The sequence below is a fragment of the Podarcis filfolensis genome, assembly GCF_964270895.1.
Source record: "Podarcis filfolensis genome assembly, chromosome: 1".
Classification (NCBI taxonomy): Eukaryota; Metazoa; Chordata; class Lepidosauria; order Squamata; family Lacertidae; genus Podarcis; species Podarcis filfolensis.
The window spans coordinates 52,087,409-52,106,254 of record NC_139604.1 but is presented as its reverse complement, the minus strand read 5'-3'; the positions used below and the strand labels follow the sequence as shown (position 1 = coordinate 52,106,254).

Genomic DNA, 18,846 nt, shown 5'->3' with positions numbered 1-18,846 from the left:
CCCCTCCCGTCGGAGACAATCCTTTCCCCGCCCCGCCTCCTCCTCTTCCTCCCCCCACCGCAGCTTTCCCATTGGCCCTCCCCGATCCCACCTCCTCGTCCTTTCCCGGCCTCCCATTGGCAGCGGAAAGCGCCCGCCGGTCGGGACAAGGTAGGAGGCGAGCGGGGCGGGGAGAGAGAGAGAGAGAGAAAGTGAGTGACAGACAGAGCCTGGGAAGTCGCGGCGGCGGAGGAGGCTGAGCCCCGGGTCCGGTCACTAGGGGCGACTGTCCTGGAGGTGAGCCGCGCAGCCGCCGCCGGGAAAGGGATGGCCGTGGGGGGGGGGGGGACGGGGACGTGGGCCTCGCCTTGGAATCCCCGCCGCGCCGCCTCCCTCCCGCTTCCCAAGTAAACAACCTCCGAGGAAGGCCCCTCCCGGCCCGGCTCAGCCAAAACAAAACAGCCGCGGAGGAGCTGCCTGGGGCCGCCCAAGGAAAAGCCCCCTCCGCGGTCCCTCTCTCCGCTGTGCCTGGCAGCGCTGCCTTTCCAACTCGGGAGGAGGGATCCGGCGAGTGAGCTGGCTCCCCTCCGGCTCAGTCCATCCCAGGGGGTGAGAGGGTTAAGGTGCAACCCAAAGGGGGCCCTTCCTCACCTGGCGGAGCAGGCCGCCTCTCCCTGGATTCCCTCTCCTTTGATTCGCGGGCGCCGGGGGAGCAGAACCAGCCCCTTCTTCGCTCTCTTTCTCCCGCCGACGCCAATCAACCCCACAAAAGGGGCCTGGAGCTGGTCCTGTTTTGGGTTGGAGAGTGTTGAGTGGAACCAGTGCCGGATCTACGTATAAATTTTGGGGCCCTCAAAAAAATTTAAAAGGAAAAAACACCAAAATATAAGATAAAAACAAATAAATTAAAACCCACATACAGCAACAGTGTTTTGTGTTGTGTATGTACCTATTAGGTCCATAAATTACCATATAGCATATATTCAACACAAAAAACAGCAACAATTGCTGACAGCTGGACATATAAAGGGCCCCATTACCTTCAGTAGCTTAGGGCCTCAGCAAACCTAAATCCAGCCCTGAGTGGAACCAGCAGCCTCCAAGAGTCATCCTGCCAGCCGAACGGCCACTTGCCCCTTGAAAGTCTCCGTCTCCAGTGTACATCCTGCCTTTTTTCTTTTCAGGCAGGGGGAAAAAGCACATTGGGGATCCAAGGCTAGAGATGCCAGTCAGATGCCCAGAGCACAGCACAAGCAGGGGGTTCCTGCAGCACTAGGGGTAGATGGAGCAGGTGAGTGTGTGTGTCATGTGCATAGGTGTTGCTTCAGGAGGGATTTATTTTGCCATTTGTTTTTGTCTGTCTGAATTGTAGCAGCTTACACCAAGTAAGATGGGTGTGCCCTTCCTGTAGCTGTAGGCACTGCATCTACATGAGTCAAAGTACAGGGTAAATAAGGAGAAATATTTAAAATGGGTGTGGTTGTTATTATTTGCAAAAGTGGCAAGAATATATGTACATGCTCTGAATGAAGAAAAATCATTTGACATGCTGTTACAGTATCCCAAGGATCCTTTAATCCAAGTGTGGGTTGAAACTTTGTAGTAGTCCATGGGTGAATCACTGATTTCTGGTTGGCCTGCTGGTTGGTAGAATTCTTGCCAAGAATGTGGGAGTAGGCTAACACTGGTCTTATCCAACAATACATGTCTTATCTACTAAGGCAAGAATGGATACGTTGGATCGCTAGTTGAAAAAAAATAGAGAAGTCACACGTGACTGTAGTCCGCCCATGTTCTAGTCATGACAGACAGTTAAAATTTCTAAATATCCTAAATGATTGTGCTGTAGAACATTTGGTCATGGAACTTATCTGAGATGCGACCCTGAACTTACTTGTAAGTGGTGCCAGTACTTTGTGCAATATTTAAGTGTTGTTCAACTAGTTGGAAACAGTAACCAAAGAGTTAGCAAATTCAACATATATGTAAGCAGAGTAGAGAATGGCTAAGGATGTCCACAGTCACATTTGACTTCAAAAAATGAAATCTCAAAAATGAAATGATTGGTTGAAAGTCAAGTTGAAAGTGAAAGACTAGAGGGTGAAATCTCTCCAAAGCATATTGGTGTTATTCAGAATTACAAGAATAGAAGCATAGCTCGAATGTATACTACAAGTCAGGGAAGATGCTAGTGGAATAGAAGCAAGGAAGCTGTTAGAGGCAATAAGGCTTCTTCCTTTCACAAAATGGGAGGTCTTGCTCAATTAAGGAGAACAAAATGGAACACATGCTTGCAAAACAAATTCAAAAAAGAAAGTAAGGTTTGAGGCGCATATAGCTAAAAACATTAAGATCAACAATAAAAAATATTATTAAAAGTGTGTGTGACAGAAGTGAAAAGGGAAAATTACGTGCCAATGATTCTGTCTGTCACGTCCCAAAATAGGATACTGTAGAGCTGGAAAGTGTGGAAAAGGTAAACCAAAAACATTGGGTAACTTTTTTAGTTTTTTTAAAGGGGGTGCATGTCAGAGGGAAATAAAATTATACATGATGTGAAGCAAGTGGATAGAGAGAACTTTCCTCTTGCTCTGTCTTAGTGCTGGAGCCTGAGGCCATTCAGCGAAGTGGGAGATTCAGGACTGATAAAGGGAAGTACTTCACACACCTGCAAAATTGAAATTTGTTACCATAGGAGAGCTTTAAAAAAGGATTTGACAAATTCATGGGGATATGTCTATATACTACCACCTGGATCAGAGGCAGCAGGCCACAGAATACCAGTTGTAGGGGGAACAGCAGCAGAAGAACAACCCTGAGTAATTGCCCCCTTTGCCTACTTTTTCTGACCCCCTCTAGCAAGTTGCTGTGTGGCAGGAACCTTGATGATTAAATAACTGAAAATGCTGAGTTGCAATGATGATGAGACTAAAAGACAGTGAAAATGAAAAGGTCACTGAATGCAAACCTCAAAAACTTAGTTCCTTTTCTTGATCCCTTGAGACAGAAGGAGAGTCAACCTGAGAGAGAATCTCTCTTGATTACACTCCCTCATGTACACACACACCTCCCAGAAGGGTAGATTCTCCCACTGATAATTGCCTTTCACTCCACCTAGATGTCACTAAAATCCTCCTCATTATATCACTGGACCCCTTCCTTGTACCTACCAGACTAGAGATCTCCAGACCTTACTTTAGGGTAGTTTGAGCATCAGTCTGTGTCTTTCAGTCACCCCTCCAGCAACTGTCCATGCAACTCCATGTCACTCTCAAGGTACACCTTTTACGCAGTGCTGGGTGCCAGATCAAGAAGCCTGATAAGGGTTCTGTCACCCAGTAGCATGAAGTTTGGTTCCCCAAAGAGCTGAAGTCACTAGGGCATAGAATTCCTGGCCCTAGTTATGGTCTTGGTCCTGGTCTTTACCTCAGCTGAGCCTCAGTAGATCACCTTTGGCAAATTCTCTCTATCTTCCCGGGGTCTCATAGCTCCACCACTTAATTTTACACCTTGTAGCATAGGAACTCTTGCTTTTCTCTAGACTAGAAGTTTGAATGTGTTAGAATATTGGCTATAAAATGCACCTTTGAGTTTGCATATATGTTGTGCTTTACTATGAATCTGTTTTGAAAATATGCATGTGAATGCATGCATACACAGGTTCTCAGATACACAAGAGCATGTGATTGTGACACCGTGGGTACAGAATACTAGACTAGATAAAGTTTTTTTATTTCTCTTTTTTCATTATATTGCATTTTTTACTTCTGGTATAGAAAGAAAGCTAGAACAGTAGGCTAAAATGAAAGTGAAGCTGAAGTTCTTCTAAACCCCAACTAGAAAGGTTTCCTTTAGTTGAAACGTACTTTCCTTTGTGTGGGGGAAGAGATTGATATACTTGCAACGGTATGTATCAAGTCCCTGCTCTGCCTGTTCATGAAATTAAATGTATAACAACAACAACAACAACAACAACAACAACAACAACAACAACAACAACTTTGTTGCAGACAACAGTTTGTAAATATGATGTAAAGCAAAGTCTCAAAACCCAGAATAGGTTTGGACAGGATGTTTCATGATCAGGCAGTGTTTCCTGCAATGCTCTCACCACCAATAATTATTTCCTACTTCTTAATTTGTGCTGTTTTGTCTCCTGCTGCTTTCCTCTCTCCACTCTTTTCCTTCCTTGCCCTCTGTTATTTGGTCCCCACCAGAAGCTTCCAGTTCCTTTTAAGGGTAAAACTAAAATGAAATGAGTCTCCCAACCCAACTGATGCCTTCTAGTTATGTCTTAAATGCTACTTTTTTTTTACCCTGTCTTTTCCCCCCTCAGAGCCTGTGTGACGTTGGATGAGGCCCAGCTCAGTGACAACATGGCTCACTTTGATACAGAGTATCAGCGGCTGGAGGCCTCCTACAATGATTCTCCCCCAGGAGAAGAGGACCTGATGGTTCATGTTGCCGAGGGCAGCAAATGTGAGTACAGCTGTGAGCGGCCAGCCTTGGTGCCAGGCACCCCACAAATCAGTGCTGATGGTGCCTGGGACTGGTGAAAGACTAATCTGAACAGGAAGTGGAATTGTGGGATTCTGGCTCTGTTTCTGGGGAAACTGCATTTGCTGTGCAGCATGTTTTCAAGCATGCCTGTTCCTGGGAAGCAGCAGTAGTAGGAGAAGGCAGTTGCATTATTGTATTGCTTGTGGATTTCCCAGAGGCATGTGACTGGCCACTGTGGGACTAGACGGGCCTTTGGTCTTATGTTCTTACTAAGTTCCCACGAAATTGAGCAAGGCTTTCTCTCTAGAAAGTGTGTTTAGGGTTCAGCTTTAAATTTTTGTTCTTAAAATATTGGGCTTGGATGGTGCAATGGGATGCTGTGTCACAGCTCCTTCTCCCTCTGGCTTCTTTCTGGTGTGTTGAATTTTAGGATTCTTTTTTCACTTTGTCTGTCTTGCAGCTCCCTGGCACCACATTGAGAATCTGGACCTCTTTTTCTCTCGTATATCCTTACCTGAAGGGCAGGGATGGTTGTATCCCAGCTGTCGGGATTGGGGGTGGGGCTCGGTTGCAGCAGAGCTGGGAACCCTTTACAAGGTTCCTTGTGGCCCATTAAACACTCCAAGAGGCAAAGGACCTTTCAGTATCTGTTCAGGAACAAAGGATAGCATAATCAAGAACCAGCCTCTGGAACCCATACAGGTTTACAGGCCAGACAGGAACAAAAGCAATACAAGGAGATTTGCAATCACCCCCTCAAATGGAGTTCTTTATGGCAGAAAGTTACTGATTCTTTCCTCCTGATGGTGGCTAATCGTGACTTAATAGCATGGCAGGTTGAACTGGAAAAGGAGATGCTTCCTGCTCATGGGAGACTAGTCTCTGGTGAAACTAAGGGTGGGCACTGCAACCAATATTCTGAGCAATTCTCTTTGACTGTATCCCTCACGTCTATAACCTGCACCAGAAGAATGGCTTCACCTGTATGCTCATCAGTGAGATCTTTGAATTAATGTGAGTATGAACTCCATGTCTCTTCCAGTAAAACAGGATTGGAAGTGGACATTCATTGTATTTCCATGGGCACCTTGTCAGAGGTGAAAAAAAGAGTTCTGGTTTCCTGCTGGAGCTAGTGATCCTTCCCTGGCCCCAATTCCCTGTCATTCAGGTTGATAGGAAAACAAATCCTACTCCTGATTCTCTTTATGCAAGATGTCTCTGGTATGAAGGATTTAGACAGCTGGTGCCTTTTGCTAGCCCAGATAATTTGAAGATGGGAGCGGGGAAGGCTGAGTGCCTCCTAGTGTGACACATCTTCTCTTCTCACAGGCAGTTCATCTTTGTTGTGGCCTTCACCACATTCCTTGTCAGCTGTGTTGACTACGATATCCTGTTTGCTAACAAGCTGGTGAATCACAGCCAGCATTCCAGTGACCCTGTCAAGGTGACCCTGCCAGATGCCTTCCTGCCTCCCAATGAGTGCAGTGCCAGGTAAAGTTAGCAAGGACTATCCTTTCCTAAATTTGACCACATCCTAGTCCACCTTGGTGGGGTCTAAAATCCAAGAGGCTTCCTGGATGTGGAAGATCCTCTACTTTGCATTTTAAGTCACACTCAATCATAGCTGTAGGCTCGGAAATGTAGTTCTTGCAAGATGAGTGTTGCTGTCAAAACTGCTTTTAGATGTTTGCTTCTATATCTGCCAAATCTGGGGTCTCCAGCGTTAACCTAATCTCAGTGATAAAGTTGGGCCCTTGACGAGCCAGCTGAACTTTTAATATACTAGACAATCTTGTGGATTAACTGTGAGAGAAAGCTTTGAGTTCACATTTGTAGCTGTACCCATCTTCTCTCAGATTTTACAGCCCAGATGCCCATTAGTACAGTTTAATGCATCTCAGCACTGCATAGCCTTGCACCCACCTGAAGTGCCTGAATTCTAGCAATCTGAGAAGGAGGGGTTGGCACATGCTTTGGAAAGAACTGTAATGACCAGAAGGGAGGTAGCTGCTTCTTCCTTTCTGTGAATCCATCTTTCTCATAGGATCCAGGCCAATGGCTTTCTCATCTCTATCCTGGTGATTGCGGGGGTCTTCTGGATCCATCGGCTGATTAAATTCATCTACAACATTTGCTGCTATTGGGAAATCCACTCTTTTTACATCAATGCTCTCAAGATTCCCATGGTAAGCTGCTGTGCTCTGGGAACTGTTAGACATGCATGCACAAATCTACACACTGTGCTATTGATAGGGAATGTTGACACCTTAGCAATATAGTTCTGATTACCTGATTACAAGCAAATCAGTACTTCCATATCCAGCCCCCACTTTTTTTTTTTTGCAACCTTCCCAGGAGCATTTGACTGACTGTTACTGAAGACAGAATGCTGGCCCAACATGACTTTTGGTTTGACCCAGAATAACATTTGGGTTGATCCTACAGTTCAGTTCTTAGTGTCTCATGTTCTTTTCGAAGCAGTGAGAAGCCTGCAGATAAGACCTGTTGCTTCTTCTCCTTTAAGGGAAAAATCTTCCACCCCTGAATCTTCCTCTGTCCCTTATTGACCTTCCTCCAGAGTTGTACACTGCTGCTGATCTTTCTGGTCTGCTGCTAATCCCATGGTTGCTCAATCTGACTTGCTTGGTTGAGTGGCAGGGCTAGTATGTTCCGCAGCTGTCATTGTCTGGTTTGCCAGTGTTTGTTATTTGGTCCTTGCCCAAGAGTGTTAGAAGTTGAGTCTCTGCATAACCAATTCCCTTCCCCTTTTTCAGGAGTGGGGAAAGTTTTTGTTTGTTAAATCTGTTAGTCACTTTTTCTTTCCCAAGACAACTCAAAGCAACAAACAAACAGCCAAATGGATAAAAAACCCCATCCCCAGATACATCAAAACCATTGTGGGGTGGGGGGAGAAATACATCAAAAACCTACCCACTTCTAAAAGGCCACAGGTAGTTAAAGGCGAAAGGCCTGGATATGAAGGAAAGTTTTTGCCTGGCACATAAAGATATATAATGATGGCGCCAGGTGAACCACTCTGTGGAGAGCATTCCACAAATGGGGAGCCACCAAAGCAAAGGCTCATCTTCATGTTGCTACCCTCTGGACCTCTTGTGGAGGGGAAACATGAAGAAGCACTTTAGATGATGACTGCTGGGTCCAGGTTAGTTCATAAGGGAAGAGATGGTCCTTGAGGTATTGCAGTCCTGAGATGTTTGAGGCTTTATATGTCAAAATTGGGCCCAGGAACTAATTGGCAACCAGTGCAGTCAGGCCAAGGTTGGTGTTATATGCTCAAACTGTCCTGCCTTGTTGAGAAACCTGGCCACTGAATTCCGCAACAGCTGAAGTTTCCGAAATGTCTCAGAGACAGTCCCATGTGCATTGCAGTAATCTAACCTAGAGGTTGTCAGAGCATAGACAAGAGAAGTTAGGCTATCCCTGTCCAGTTGGGGTCACAGCTGGGCCACTAACCAAAGTTGATGGAAAGCACTCCATGCCACTGAGGCCACCTGAGCCTCAAGTGACACCAGTGGATCCAGAATTATCCCCAAGTTGTGTACCTGCTCCTTCAGAAAGGAGTGTATCCCCATCAAGAGGATTAGCCTTGTCACAGCACTAACCTCACCACCCCTCTCTTTGCCTGCAGTCCAATTTGCCCTACTACACATGGCAGGAGGTGCAGGCACGGATTGTCCAAATCCAGAAGGAACACCAGATCTGCATTCATAAGAAGGAGCTGACAGAACTGGACATCTACCACCGCATCCTGCGTTTCAAGAACTACATGGTGGCCATGGTGAACAAGTCGCTATTGCCTATGCGCTTCCACCTCCCCCTACTGGGTGATACAATCTTCTATACGCGTGGCCTCAAGTACAACTTTGAGCTCATCTTCTTCTGGGGCCCTGGCTCACTCTTTGAGAACGAGTGGAGTCTCAAGGCCGAGTACAAGCGAGGCAGCAACCGCCTGGAGCTGGCTGAAAAGCTGGGCGCCCGCATCCTCTGGATTGGCATTGCTAATTTTCTGCTCTGTCCGCTCATCCTCATCTGGCAGATCCTCTACGCCTTCTTCAGTTACACAGAGATTCTGAAGCGAGAGCCAGGAAGCTTGGGGGCTCGTTGCTGGTCCCTCTACGGCCGCTGCTACCTGCGGCACTTCAATGAGCTGGACCACGAGTTGCACTCGCGCCTCAGCAAGGGCTACAAGCCAGCCTCCAAGTACATGAACTGCTTCATTTCACCTCTGTTCACTGTCGTGGCTAAGAATGTGGCCTTCTTTGCTGGCTCCATCCTCGCTGTCCTCATTGCCCTCACAATTTATGATGAAGACGTGCTTGCTGTGGAGCATGTCCTCACCACAGTCACCATCCTGGGTGTGGCTGTCACTGTCTGCAGGTGAGTTGAGATTGGCTGCGAACAGAAGGGTTTTTGTTTTTGTTCTCTGAGTCTTGGCATCAACGGGGTGGTTGCCATTATTATGAGGAGCACCCAATCAGAGAATTGATAGGTGGAAATTAAAAGCATTCTGCTGACCAAAAATTGCATTAAGCTACAAAAGTTTTTCTGCTGAGGAAGTTACTGGGAGATGAATTGCCTGTGCTGCCTTTTCCTTCTGTGGCAATGATAGCTAGGACACTTGAGGAAATTGATTAAGCTTAACAACCCACGTCTTTCAGCTCTGCAAAACTGGTTGCTTCCCTGGTTTAGTGATCTCAGTGGTGGTGGTGCCTTGGAGTTGTTTAAACTGTGACATCTGCAATGAGAGGGCCCCTGCGATGGTTCGAGGCAAAGCCTGGTTTTTCTAGAATAGTGCAACCTTAGACTTACCTTTCAGTTTTTGCCTGGATCAAGCAAGGGCAGAGCTTCTATCTGTCCATGAAGAATGTGACAGGCACTGCTTGAAGGTAATACTCTGGGGTGAGTCACAAACTAGGGTAAGCGGACAGAAAAGGAAAAAAAGGAGTTGGAAACATCAGCTCAGTTTGATATCTGAGAGATGAAACAAAAGTGGGGGTGGTAAAGCAGGTATAGCTGCTGGTTAAACAGAGTTATCTGTGTTGTATATTGATGTGCAGTAAAAATCAACCTGATACTTCCTATGTTGTAATTGCTAGTTGATCAGCTTCTGACATTTTTGATTGATGTAACCTGCCACTGACTTAATGTTCAATAGGAGTCTAAGAAATCCAGAATCTAGGAATCTGGCTGATCACTGAGTCTGTGAGGAATTGTTGCAAGCTTGCTTTAGAGGCAAACAGGCATCACACATTTTATTACCCTTTTATCAAAGGCAGACTGAACAGTTCTGTACTGCAAATAAGGATTTAAATAAGTACAGAAGTGTGTGAAATTATCATCTTCCTCCACAGTGAACCAGTTTGTTAAAGCTGAACCTGCTGTATCTGACCCATAAATAGTTTATCTCACTACACTCCTCTGTGTTCATCTTTCCATGAAGAGGGAACATGGGGCTGGGGACCCCTAGAACATAAAGTGCCTGTCTGCTTGCTTTTATGAAGGAATGTAGCTCTCCTTGACACCTATCCCATCTGTCTTGCAGATCCTTCATCCCAGACCAGCACCTGGTCTTCTGCCCAGAGCAGTTGCTTCGGGTGATTCTGGCGCACATCCACTACATGCCTGACCACTGGCAGGGCAACGCCCACCGCTATGAAACCCGAGATGAATTCTCCCAGCTCTTCCAGTACAAGGCGGTGAGGTGGGGCAGGGTAGGGTGGGAGGAAATCATATAAGAGCTGCCCTTTGCATAAACCCTGACTAGATCCAAGCATGTATTGTCCGTAGAGTTCCCCCCAAAATGGGGGAGGTTCTCTGACCCCAGGGCATGTGGGAGGAAAGAATCCCTGGTATTTCCCCCAGTTATTCTCCCCAGTGCCTGCAGTCATGTCTTGAGGCTGTGCTGTGGTTTCACAAGTGATAGACACCCGTGCAGTTGTTGAACTTAATGCCTTTGTCTCCTTTACTTAAGGTGTTCATCCTGGAAGAGCTGCTCAGCCCCATTGTGACTCCCTTGATCCTCATCTTCTGTCTGAGGCCCAAAGCTCTAGAGATAATTGATTTCTTCCGCAACTTCACTGTGGAGGTGGTGGGCGTGGGAGATACCTGCTCCTTTGCCCAGATGGATGTGCGGTGGCATGGACACCCTGCGGTAGGTCCCAGTGAGGGGCAGCATCATGGACCTGACATGCCTTGCCTCGTCCTGGGTCACAAACACCCTGCAGTGCCCCTGTCCTGCCCCAGTATGCAGCTGTGGTGCTGCTCGCAGGTCAGGTCTGCAGTGCCCTTGTGTCTGCTGGCTGCTCCTAGTCCCATTGAGGCAGCTGCATGGTGTGCACAAAACACCCTGTCCCTCTCTTGTTTTGCAGTGGATGTCAGCCGGGAAGACGGAGGCTTCCGTTTACCAACAAGCCGAGGATGGCAAGACGGAGCTGTCCCTCATGCACTTTGCTATCACCAACCCACACTGGCAACCTCCTCGGGAGAGCACGGCTTTCATCGGCTTGCTTAAGGAACGTGTGCACCGCGACAGCAGCCTGGCTCTGGCCCAGCAGGCTGTCCTGCCTGACAATGCCCTCTTCACCTCCATTCAGTCCTTGCAGTCAGAATCAGAGGTACTGGGAACTAGTGTGTGGTAGAACAGGACATAATCCTGGTTTATCATAGGGAGAGATTTGCAGTGAACTGTTTCTTTTTGGTGGGATGGGGATAATGTTTCTATGTGGGCTTCTGGGCTCCGTGGAGTCATTTGAGTGCCATGGTAGTATGGCTGCCACTGTCTCATTGTGACCTAATTAGACTACCTTCCGCTTGCAAGCATGCTACTTCTGTCTCCTGTTATCTCTTCAGCAAAAGTTAGTCATACTCCCCTAAAAGTTGGCACCTTCAGAGTCTCCACGTTACCCATCCTCTCTCCCCACTCCTTTATTTCCCAATTCCTTTTCCTAGGATATATTATTGCTTTTCTTTCTGTATATTTTTATTGTGAAAGTCTTAAGCTTACGGAAGACTCAAAGGTTGCAAAATGGAATTGTGATGAATCAATGAGATTCCTGTTGATATGAATTGATATTGGAATCAATATTATTCAATAAGATGCACAAATAACACTCAAATGTAAATAAAGTCAGACATAAATAAGCACCATCCCTCCCACCCACCCCCAGAAGGTCCTTGGTGTCTTGTGGTTACATTGTTTCAATTTCACTTATCCAACTGCAATCAAAAACCTAAGGTCCTTTTGTGTTTAGGATCTCTTAATGTGATTAACAATCCCCTTCTCACTGAATCACTTGTCTTTCCTATAAGAAAGTCCCCCAACACCTGTAGCATCTTCTCTTCCAAGTGTCACCATTTAGAAAGCATTTGAATTGCTGGGGGCTGGAGATGGGTGGGCTAATTTTCCAAAATGTGGAGAGAATTCAGGATCCACACTGCAAAGGCAGAGGTGAAGTTATTTATTTTTATTACAGTATATAATTTCTAGACCGTGCTTCACCCAAGAATCACAAACTTTGCAAAGTTCAGTTGTGGTGGTGAAGTGTCAAATGTAGATAGATGGGGCAGACATTGGATCTTCCTGCCTGGGTCACACCTCCCTCCTCTGTTCTCTCCCTGCAGCCACATAGCCTGATTGCCAATGTGATTGCAGGCTCCTCAGTCCTGGGCTACCAGGCAGTCCGTGATGGGCAGGCCTCGCGGCATCTCTCAGCTGTGTCTGAGGTGGCATCTGCCCTGCGTTCTTTCTCTCCTCTTCAGTCAACGCAGGCGACCCACAGGAGTTCCCACACAGAAGGTTCCCAACATCGGGGTCCTGGCACAATGGCAGGCTCAGGGTAAGAAGCTGCATGTTGTAAGGGGCTAGAGGAAAAAGCCCCAGAGTGCTCTGAGGACTATTTCATGAGGCTTTTCCCAGCACAGCTATACATTACTGTGTGTTAGAGCAGGAGGCAGCCTCCTAGATGTGCCTTTGAAGCAGCAGCAAGAGCTTTTTATGCCTTTTATTACCTCTCTCCTATTGGACTCCCAGTTCCCATCAGTGCCAACTAGCATGGCCAGTGGCAAAGACTGGTCACAAGCTCCCCACCCATGGCTTGGGGTTTCCTTGTGTTTGGAGCTGAGGTTATGAGGGACAGCAGAAAGCTATCCAGTTCTGCAAGGCTCCCCAAAAGATTGCTGTGTGTTCTAAACATTCACTTTTAGTTAGCCGGCTACAGCGGTGGTATGGTTGATGTCACCCTTTCTAGGCTCAGAGGGGGGAAAGCTGCTGCAATCATACTATTGGGGTGTGGAGTGGCAAGAAGGTGCCTTCTGGACTCCAAATCACTTTTTCTAACACATCTTGACTTGACTCTTCTCTCCCTTCTGGCTTGCAGGGTTGATGCCAGGACAGCTAGTTCTGGCAGTAGTGCCTGGGAGGGCCAGCTTCAGAGCCTGATCCTTTCAGAATATGCCTCTACTGAGATGAGTCTGCATGCACTCTACATGCATGAGGTGAGCTGAGCATCAAGAATCATGCAGGCCTTTGCAATGGGCCCTGAAGGTTATGTGTAGACCTGCATCTTGAGACATGTGTACCTGAATGAGCACAGCAAAGGAGGATTGAATAAGCCTCTGTACTGTGATATAGTTCCTAACCTAAGAGATAGGCCCTTCATTATACAGAAATCAGGCTGGGAGCAAAGGCCCCCTTCACTGGGCCATGATTTATGACAATTTGTGCACAACTGAAGATGAATAGAGAGTCTATAGGCTTGCAGGATGTGAGCGAGACTTGCATGGATGCAGGTGATGACTTTCATTGACCTGTGTAGAAGCATGTGAAATTAAGGCTTTAAATGTGATATTTATGTGGAGGCCTGTGATACTTGGATTGTATCAAGTCCCAAACTGGGCTTGCTTGGGACACACGTCAATATCACCATAGCGTTCTAGTTGGCTGCCCATTAATACCCCCTGCCATTCTCAGTTACACAAGCAGCATGCCCAGTTGGAGCCTGAGCGGCACTTGTGGCACCGGCGAGAGAGTGATGAGAGTGGTGAAAGCGCCCAGGAGGAGCCCGATGCTCATCAGGGCACCCCAAGCAGTGCCATTCCCCGCTCAGCCAGCTATCCTTTCGCCTCGCCTCGCCAGGCTGGTGATGAGACAGCTGCTCTGCAAGCCGGCTTCCAGCGTCGATATGGAGGTGTCTCAGGTATGTTTCAGGAACGCCAAACTCGCAGTGCTTCTATATTCCTTAGCCAGAAAAGGCTTTATTTCCTGCCAAACCCTGCACATACACATGCTGGCATTTCTTGTTAACTACAGGGCAACTAGAGAAAAAGATTAGATATCAGTCTGACATGCTGCTTGGCAGTTTTGGTGAACCCTTTTGATGACATGGCCAGTGCATCATATGTAAGAGGCAAGCCTTTGCCTGTGCTGCCTACACTCTCAAGCCTTCACTCCTTGCTGATCAGCAGGTTTGGAGCACTGGCTAGCAGTGCTACAAGAGTGGCATTATGAGTTTGGGAAGTTCAAAAATCCATTTTGCTTTCATTGCTGCCGTTTCAGAAGGCACCATTTTCTCTGTGATTTGGGCTCTCATTTTCTTTAGTTTTGATTTCCAGAAGGCTTAATTTTCTTTGGTTATGAATTTCCAGAAGGGTAACCATGTCAGTCCATGAAAGCATGTGGCACCTTAAAGACTAATTTATGACATATTCATACCTCATCAGATGGAGTAGACTATGGTTCATAATAAATTTATTAGTCTTAAATGTGCCACAAGACTCTTCATTGTTCTGGTCACAAAGCTATCAATATACTTATTTCTTTCAACAAGGGGCATGGCCAAAGCTGGCAGGGTAGGGTGTTGCTTAATGGACTTGGTTAGAGAACCAGGTGGGAGCAAAAAGACCAAGAGTACTTGCAATATATTATATTTCCACTTACGCCACTGCTACCCAGCTACTGTATCTGTGTTGGGTGGCTGGTAATGGGGAACAGAGCAGACTGGAAGCCCCAAACACATTTTGCAGCAAGCTGATCTCATTTAACTTTGGCTGCCCCATCCGGTGGTTTTCTTTTCCTCTTTGTTTTCCCACAGACCCTGGCATGGTGCACAGAGCCCCATCACACTTCGCTCGGCTGCCACTTGGGGGGTGGGCTGAAGATGGCCAGACTGCTCGGCACCCAGAGCCTGTGCCAGAGGAGAGCTTGGAAGATGAGTTGCCACCTCAGATACACAAGGTACAGCCTGGTTGATACTTGAGCATTGTCAATGGCTGTGTCATGAAACCAGAGGAATCTGCAGTCTCTTAATGCAGCTATATGTATTACTGCACTATCATCACCAGGAGCTACCTGGCCAGAGACTAGTTAGTACAAAAATAATTTGATTTTGTGTTTGGGAAGGCTTTACTGATACGAACTAGTTGGGCTTTCAGGAACTCATACACAAGGCAGACCAAATAAATCAGGCAAGGCTATCCTGTAAACTGCCCCGTGTTCCTTGGTTGAGGGGAGAAATTTAAATTTATAAATTAAAGAAAGAAGGCCATGTTTGGGTAGACTCCCCCCCCCCAAAAAAAGTGTCATCTCAGGGTAAGAGGGAAGAGAGTAATATGAGAAGTTGAGAGAGTAAGCCAGGCTTCCTCAACCTCGGCCCTCCAGATATTTTTGGCCTACAACTCCCATGATCCCTAGCTAGCAGGACCAATGGTCAGGGATGATGGAAATTGTAGTCTCAAAACATGGAGGGCCGAGGTTGAGGAAGCCTGGAGTAAGCTATGGAGGGACAGAGAGCAATGGCAGGCATTCTGTGAAAGATCTCTAGCTTCAGTGTGCTAGCCACACACAAAAGAAGGCTGGGGGCATTTTCTGCCTTGGAAAGGGGAATTTCAGTATATGCAGCATTTCTTCCCCTCCATCAGCTGTAGCTGTCAAAATGTTCTCTTCCATATGGGTTTTAGAGGTGGAGGATCCTTATTCTCCTTTGCATGTAGTCAGCTGATATTGCTAAATGGCCTAAAACTTGCTTAAAAATAAATACTGAAGGTTTCAGGAGGTGGGATCTTTGTTTGGCACAAAATCTGGAGTATTAAGAGCTTTGCTTTGACCCAGTCTTTCTCGTCACTGTCCCCCTTCCCAAATAACTTCCTTTGCCTTCCCAATCCCTTCCAGGTGTAGCTGTGAAGGCTGAAGATCCTGTGTGGGCTCCACATCGTGGGGCCGCCTCAGCTGGTGGGACATTGGGTTACCCTGCCCTACAAAGTATGGGTTGGCTCAAGTCTCCATGTCCTGGACGTCAGTGCCAGCGTGAGGAAGGTGTGAAGACAGCAGTGCCTTCATTGTGGGCGGAACTCTATCCAGACATGCATCATGCCGGTGGCACGCTAGCTGGGCATGGGCTGGATGTGTGTGTGATTACATATATTTGTCCGTGTCTGCATCCGTGTCGTCCATGTTGGAGAACCATCCGAGACTTGCACAGTATGCCACGGAGCGCACTACAGTGCAGGAGACTGGCATCCATGCTTGCCCTGCCTGAAATATCCTGTAGCAGGAGGAGGACCTGCTGTGTGGACCCCCGTTCAGAGGCAGGAAGAGCTGTAACACTGTCCAGACTACAGCGTGTAATTAAAGATGCAATCAGGCGATAGATTTGGACTCAGGAAAAGAAGGGCTGCAAGAGATTATTTTTTTAATGGGAATGGGGCACAGGCTTCCTCCAGTGGCAGAGCCTGACTTGGATAGAAGCTTTTCACACACAAGAAGGGTGCGTATCTTCCTCCCTGCTTTACCATTCACTCACAAACTTTGAAGCCAAGCCAAAAGAGGCACTCTTGCAGTGCCATCACCACTCATGCCGCAGGATTTTGTCTTCCTGTGGGCACAAATGATTCTACTGTTTGGGGCCACATTTATTTCGCATCCCTCTTGCAGTATCAAAGCACAGGCTTCGCAGGGTATTGCTTCACAGCCCGTACCAGGTTTTGCTTGAGGCAATATCTGAAATGACCAAAGTCTCCTTCAAACTTACCAAATGGCACCCAGCTCCAGACCGATGGCTCTATTCTGAGGATGCCCCTTGCTCTCACCTTGCTCATCCTGCTAGGATTTAGAATCAAGTATGAGGCTCTGCCCCAGGTGCTGTACTTGTGGGTATGAGGGATGGGTGGAGGAAGGCGATACTTGTCTGCCCCTGCCCCCATCGCTCTATTTAAATATTTCCCAGATTCCCCATACACTTCCTGTGGGCACAAATGTTTGGGTTCTTCTCCAAGCTAGTGCTGCCCTCCTTGTGATGTCTCTTTTCTATGGATGCCTTAATGGCAAACATCCAGATCTTGTGGAAGTGCCAGCAAGAGAAGAGTTCCTATATGCCAAATATATTACCTGTCACAATCTTAAGAACTGGGGTGGGCTTCAGGTTCTTGTTGAAAGGGCTGAACCTCTCGCCTGGCTAGACAAGGCGTTCTCTTGAAGAGTCTACAGAAGTTCTGCTGGTTCTACTGGTTCCCCCACTTTATTACTAAAGAACACCATGCCATCGGCTCCACTGTCGTCCTCTAATTCTTATGGGCTATGTGGTCTTAGCACAACAGCAAAATACTTTTATGGTTTGCATAGCAAACATCAGAAAGAATACTTTACGGACTGCCCAGTGAAAACATTGCATCCCCAGAGGGTGTGGTACAATCCAGCCAATCATTGCTTAGGGTAATGCTAGCGCTCTCATCAGAGCTACAGGTCCCAATATGTCTTGGTTAACCCTGTGGTTTTGACTCCTTTGTCTTCTCTGTGGGGCCAGTTTTTATTTTTTTACAGTGGCTGCTGCAACCTCCAGTAGCTGTTTGTCAAAGCTCCTGTTGTACATATGAAAAGCAGCTTGCCATTACTGTCACAGATAAAATATGCATCCTTCCTCTCTGTGGGCACAGGCCGGGTTGCATGGAGATCCCTATATGGCCTTGGAACTGACATTGTAGGTCTTGGGAGCCAGGACTCTTGGGATTTCTTTTCTTCTTTGCCCTCTTTCAGAATTGAAGAGATTATTTGCACTCAGCAATGAATTGATTACAGCTTGTAGTTCACCTGCTCTAGAAAGGAGATTATGCCCAAAAAGGATACTGTACTTCCCCACTCCCTAACCTAGTTTAACAAAAGGGTGGTCATTGGTGTTGTGGGGTACATGCTAAAAGGGAAGTTGGTGAGCAGCAGCTTCAAGCTGTCAGTAGTTTAGATGTATGGCTGGTGCTGGGATTTCCCCGTTCTTCAGATTACTGGTGCATTTCAAGGAATTCAAAACAACTGATGGTAAAATATTAATTTGCTGTCTTTCCTGCAAAATACACATCCCCTGGAGTGTAGAAAGAATAGCTTCATAGCCTGCAACTTTGATCAGTGCTGGTTATGTACTGTTGGGATGGGGAACCTGTAGTTTGTGAAACTTTACTATATTACAACTCCTATCATCCCTGTCCATTGAGCATGGTGGCTGGAGCTGATGGGATTTGGAGTCCCAACAGCATCTGGAAAACTACAGGGCCATAGTCCCTGCACTACAGCGATCAGCTGCAGAGCAGCCCCATTGGCAGAGATGAGCCTGCTGCATCCTAGTGGAAATGTTACTGTACCCCTGGTCTAGCAGTGAATAAAGGGAGCGTTCTCAGCTAAAACATGGGGTGGGTGGGAATTCTAGCTGTCATGTATTATGCTTGTCTTGATTTTGCCCCCATCTTTTGTGCATGGTACAGCCACCTGTGGCCTCCTGTTTCGTTTGTGACACTAGAGGCTGGCCTGTGAGTTATGTGGAGCACTGCAAGTGGTTTGTAAAACAGAGCTTATGTCTGACATCCTGTACAGTACTGTATCTACTGAATAAAGAGGGGTGTTCCATTCTTTGATTGCTGTGGCCGTGCCTGTGGAATTGTCTTTCATTGTGTCTGGTAGGATAACAGCCTGCTACCTACAAGATGAATCCAGGTGGATCACAGGGTAGTTGGCCATCATCACAATGCTTGTGGCACTAATGAGGTAGTTACTATCTACTGGATTTTTGTACATATCAATACATGCACTGCTACAGTGCTATTTTTCAAAAGAAATAATGTAACTCATCATGACCACTCGTGTTCTCTTAGAATGGCAACGGCACCCACCTGAGAGGTGCCAGAACTGCGTTCCAACAAGTTCTCTCAGAAAAAAAGCCCTAGACTTCTATAATATCCAAAGAGGCACATCTTTTCTGGCCCCACTGAATGCTGAGAAATGAGTGTGTCATGTCTAGGAACAAAAATATATTTAGCATTTACCATGTGCTTAGGAGCTGTTATTTTTTTTATAGGGAACATAGCACCAGT

The 18,846-nt window shown here is 46.8% G+C and overlaps 1 protein-coding gene across 2 annotated transcripts; it reads left to right on the top strand.

The window, feature by feature from the left end:
- The first annotated feature begins 158 nt into the window (after positions 1–158).
- On the top strand, positions 159–18,398 carry ATG9A (autophagy related 9A). Of its 2 annotated transcripts, none has more exons than XM_083575406.1 (16): positions 159–276; positions 1,164–1,270; positions 4,316–4,458; positions 4,940–4,983; positions 5,429–5,493; positions 5,809–5,970; positions 6,524–6,665; positions 8,129–8,877; positions 10,043–10,196; positions 10,472–10,651; positions 10,869–11,114; positions 12,121–12,335; positions 12,876–12,993; positions 13,469–13,694; positions 14,589–14,731; positions 15,665–18,398. In XM_083575406.1, the coding sequence occupies exons 3-16, from the start codon at positions 4,356–4,358 to the stop codon at positions 15,668–15,670; spliced, it is 2,553 nt and encodes an 850-aa protein (XP_083431532.1). In that variant the 5' UTR covers positions 159–276; positions 1,164–1,270; positions 4,316–4,355; the 3' UTR covers positions 15,671–18,398. The 2 variants fall into 2 exon arrangements, with proteins under 2 accessions (XP_083431532.1, XP_083431533.1); XM_083575407.1 differs by lacking the exon at positions 159–276 and adding an exon at positions 394–588.
- Positions 18,399–18,846: the final 448 nt, after the last annotated feature.

Coding starts and splice junctions, on each gene's coding strand:
- ATG9A (XM_083575406.1), top strand. CDS start 4,356: ATGGCTCACTTTGATACAGAGTATCAGCGGCTGGAGGCCTCCTACAAT. Junction 5,971..6,523: donor CCCAATGAGTGCAGTGCCAG/GTAAAGTTAGCA, acceptor TCTTTCTCATAG/GATCCAGGCCAATGGCTTTC. Junction 12,336..12,875: donor GGCACAATGGCAGGCTCAGG/GTAAGAAGCTGC, acceptor TCTGGCTTGCAG/GGTTGATGCCAGGACAGCTA.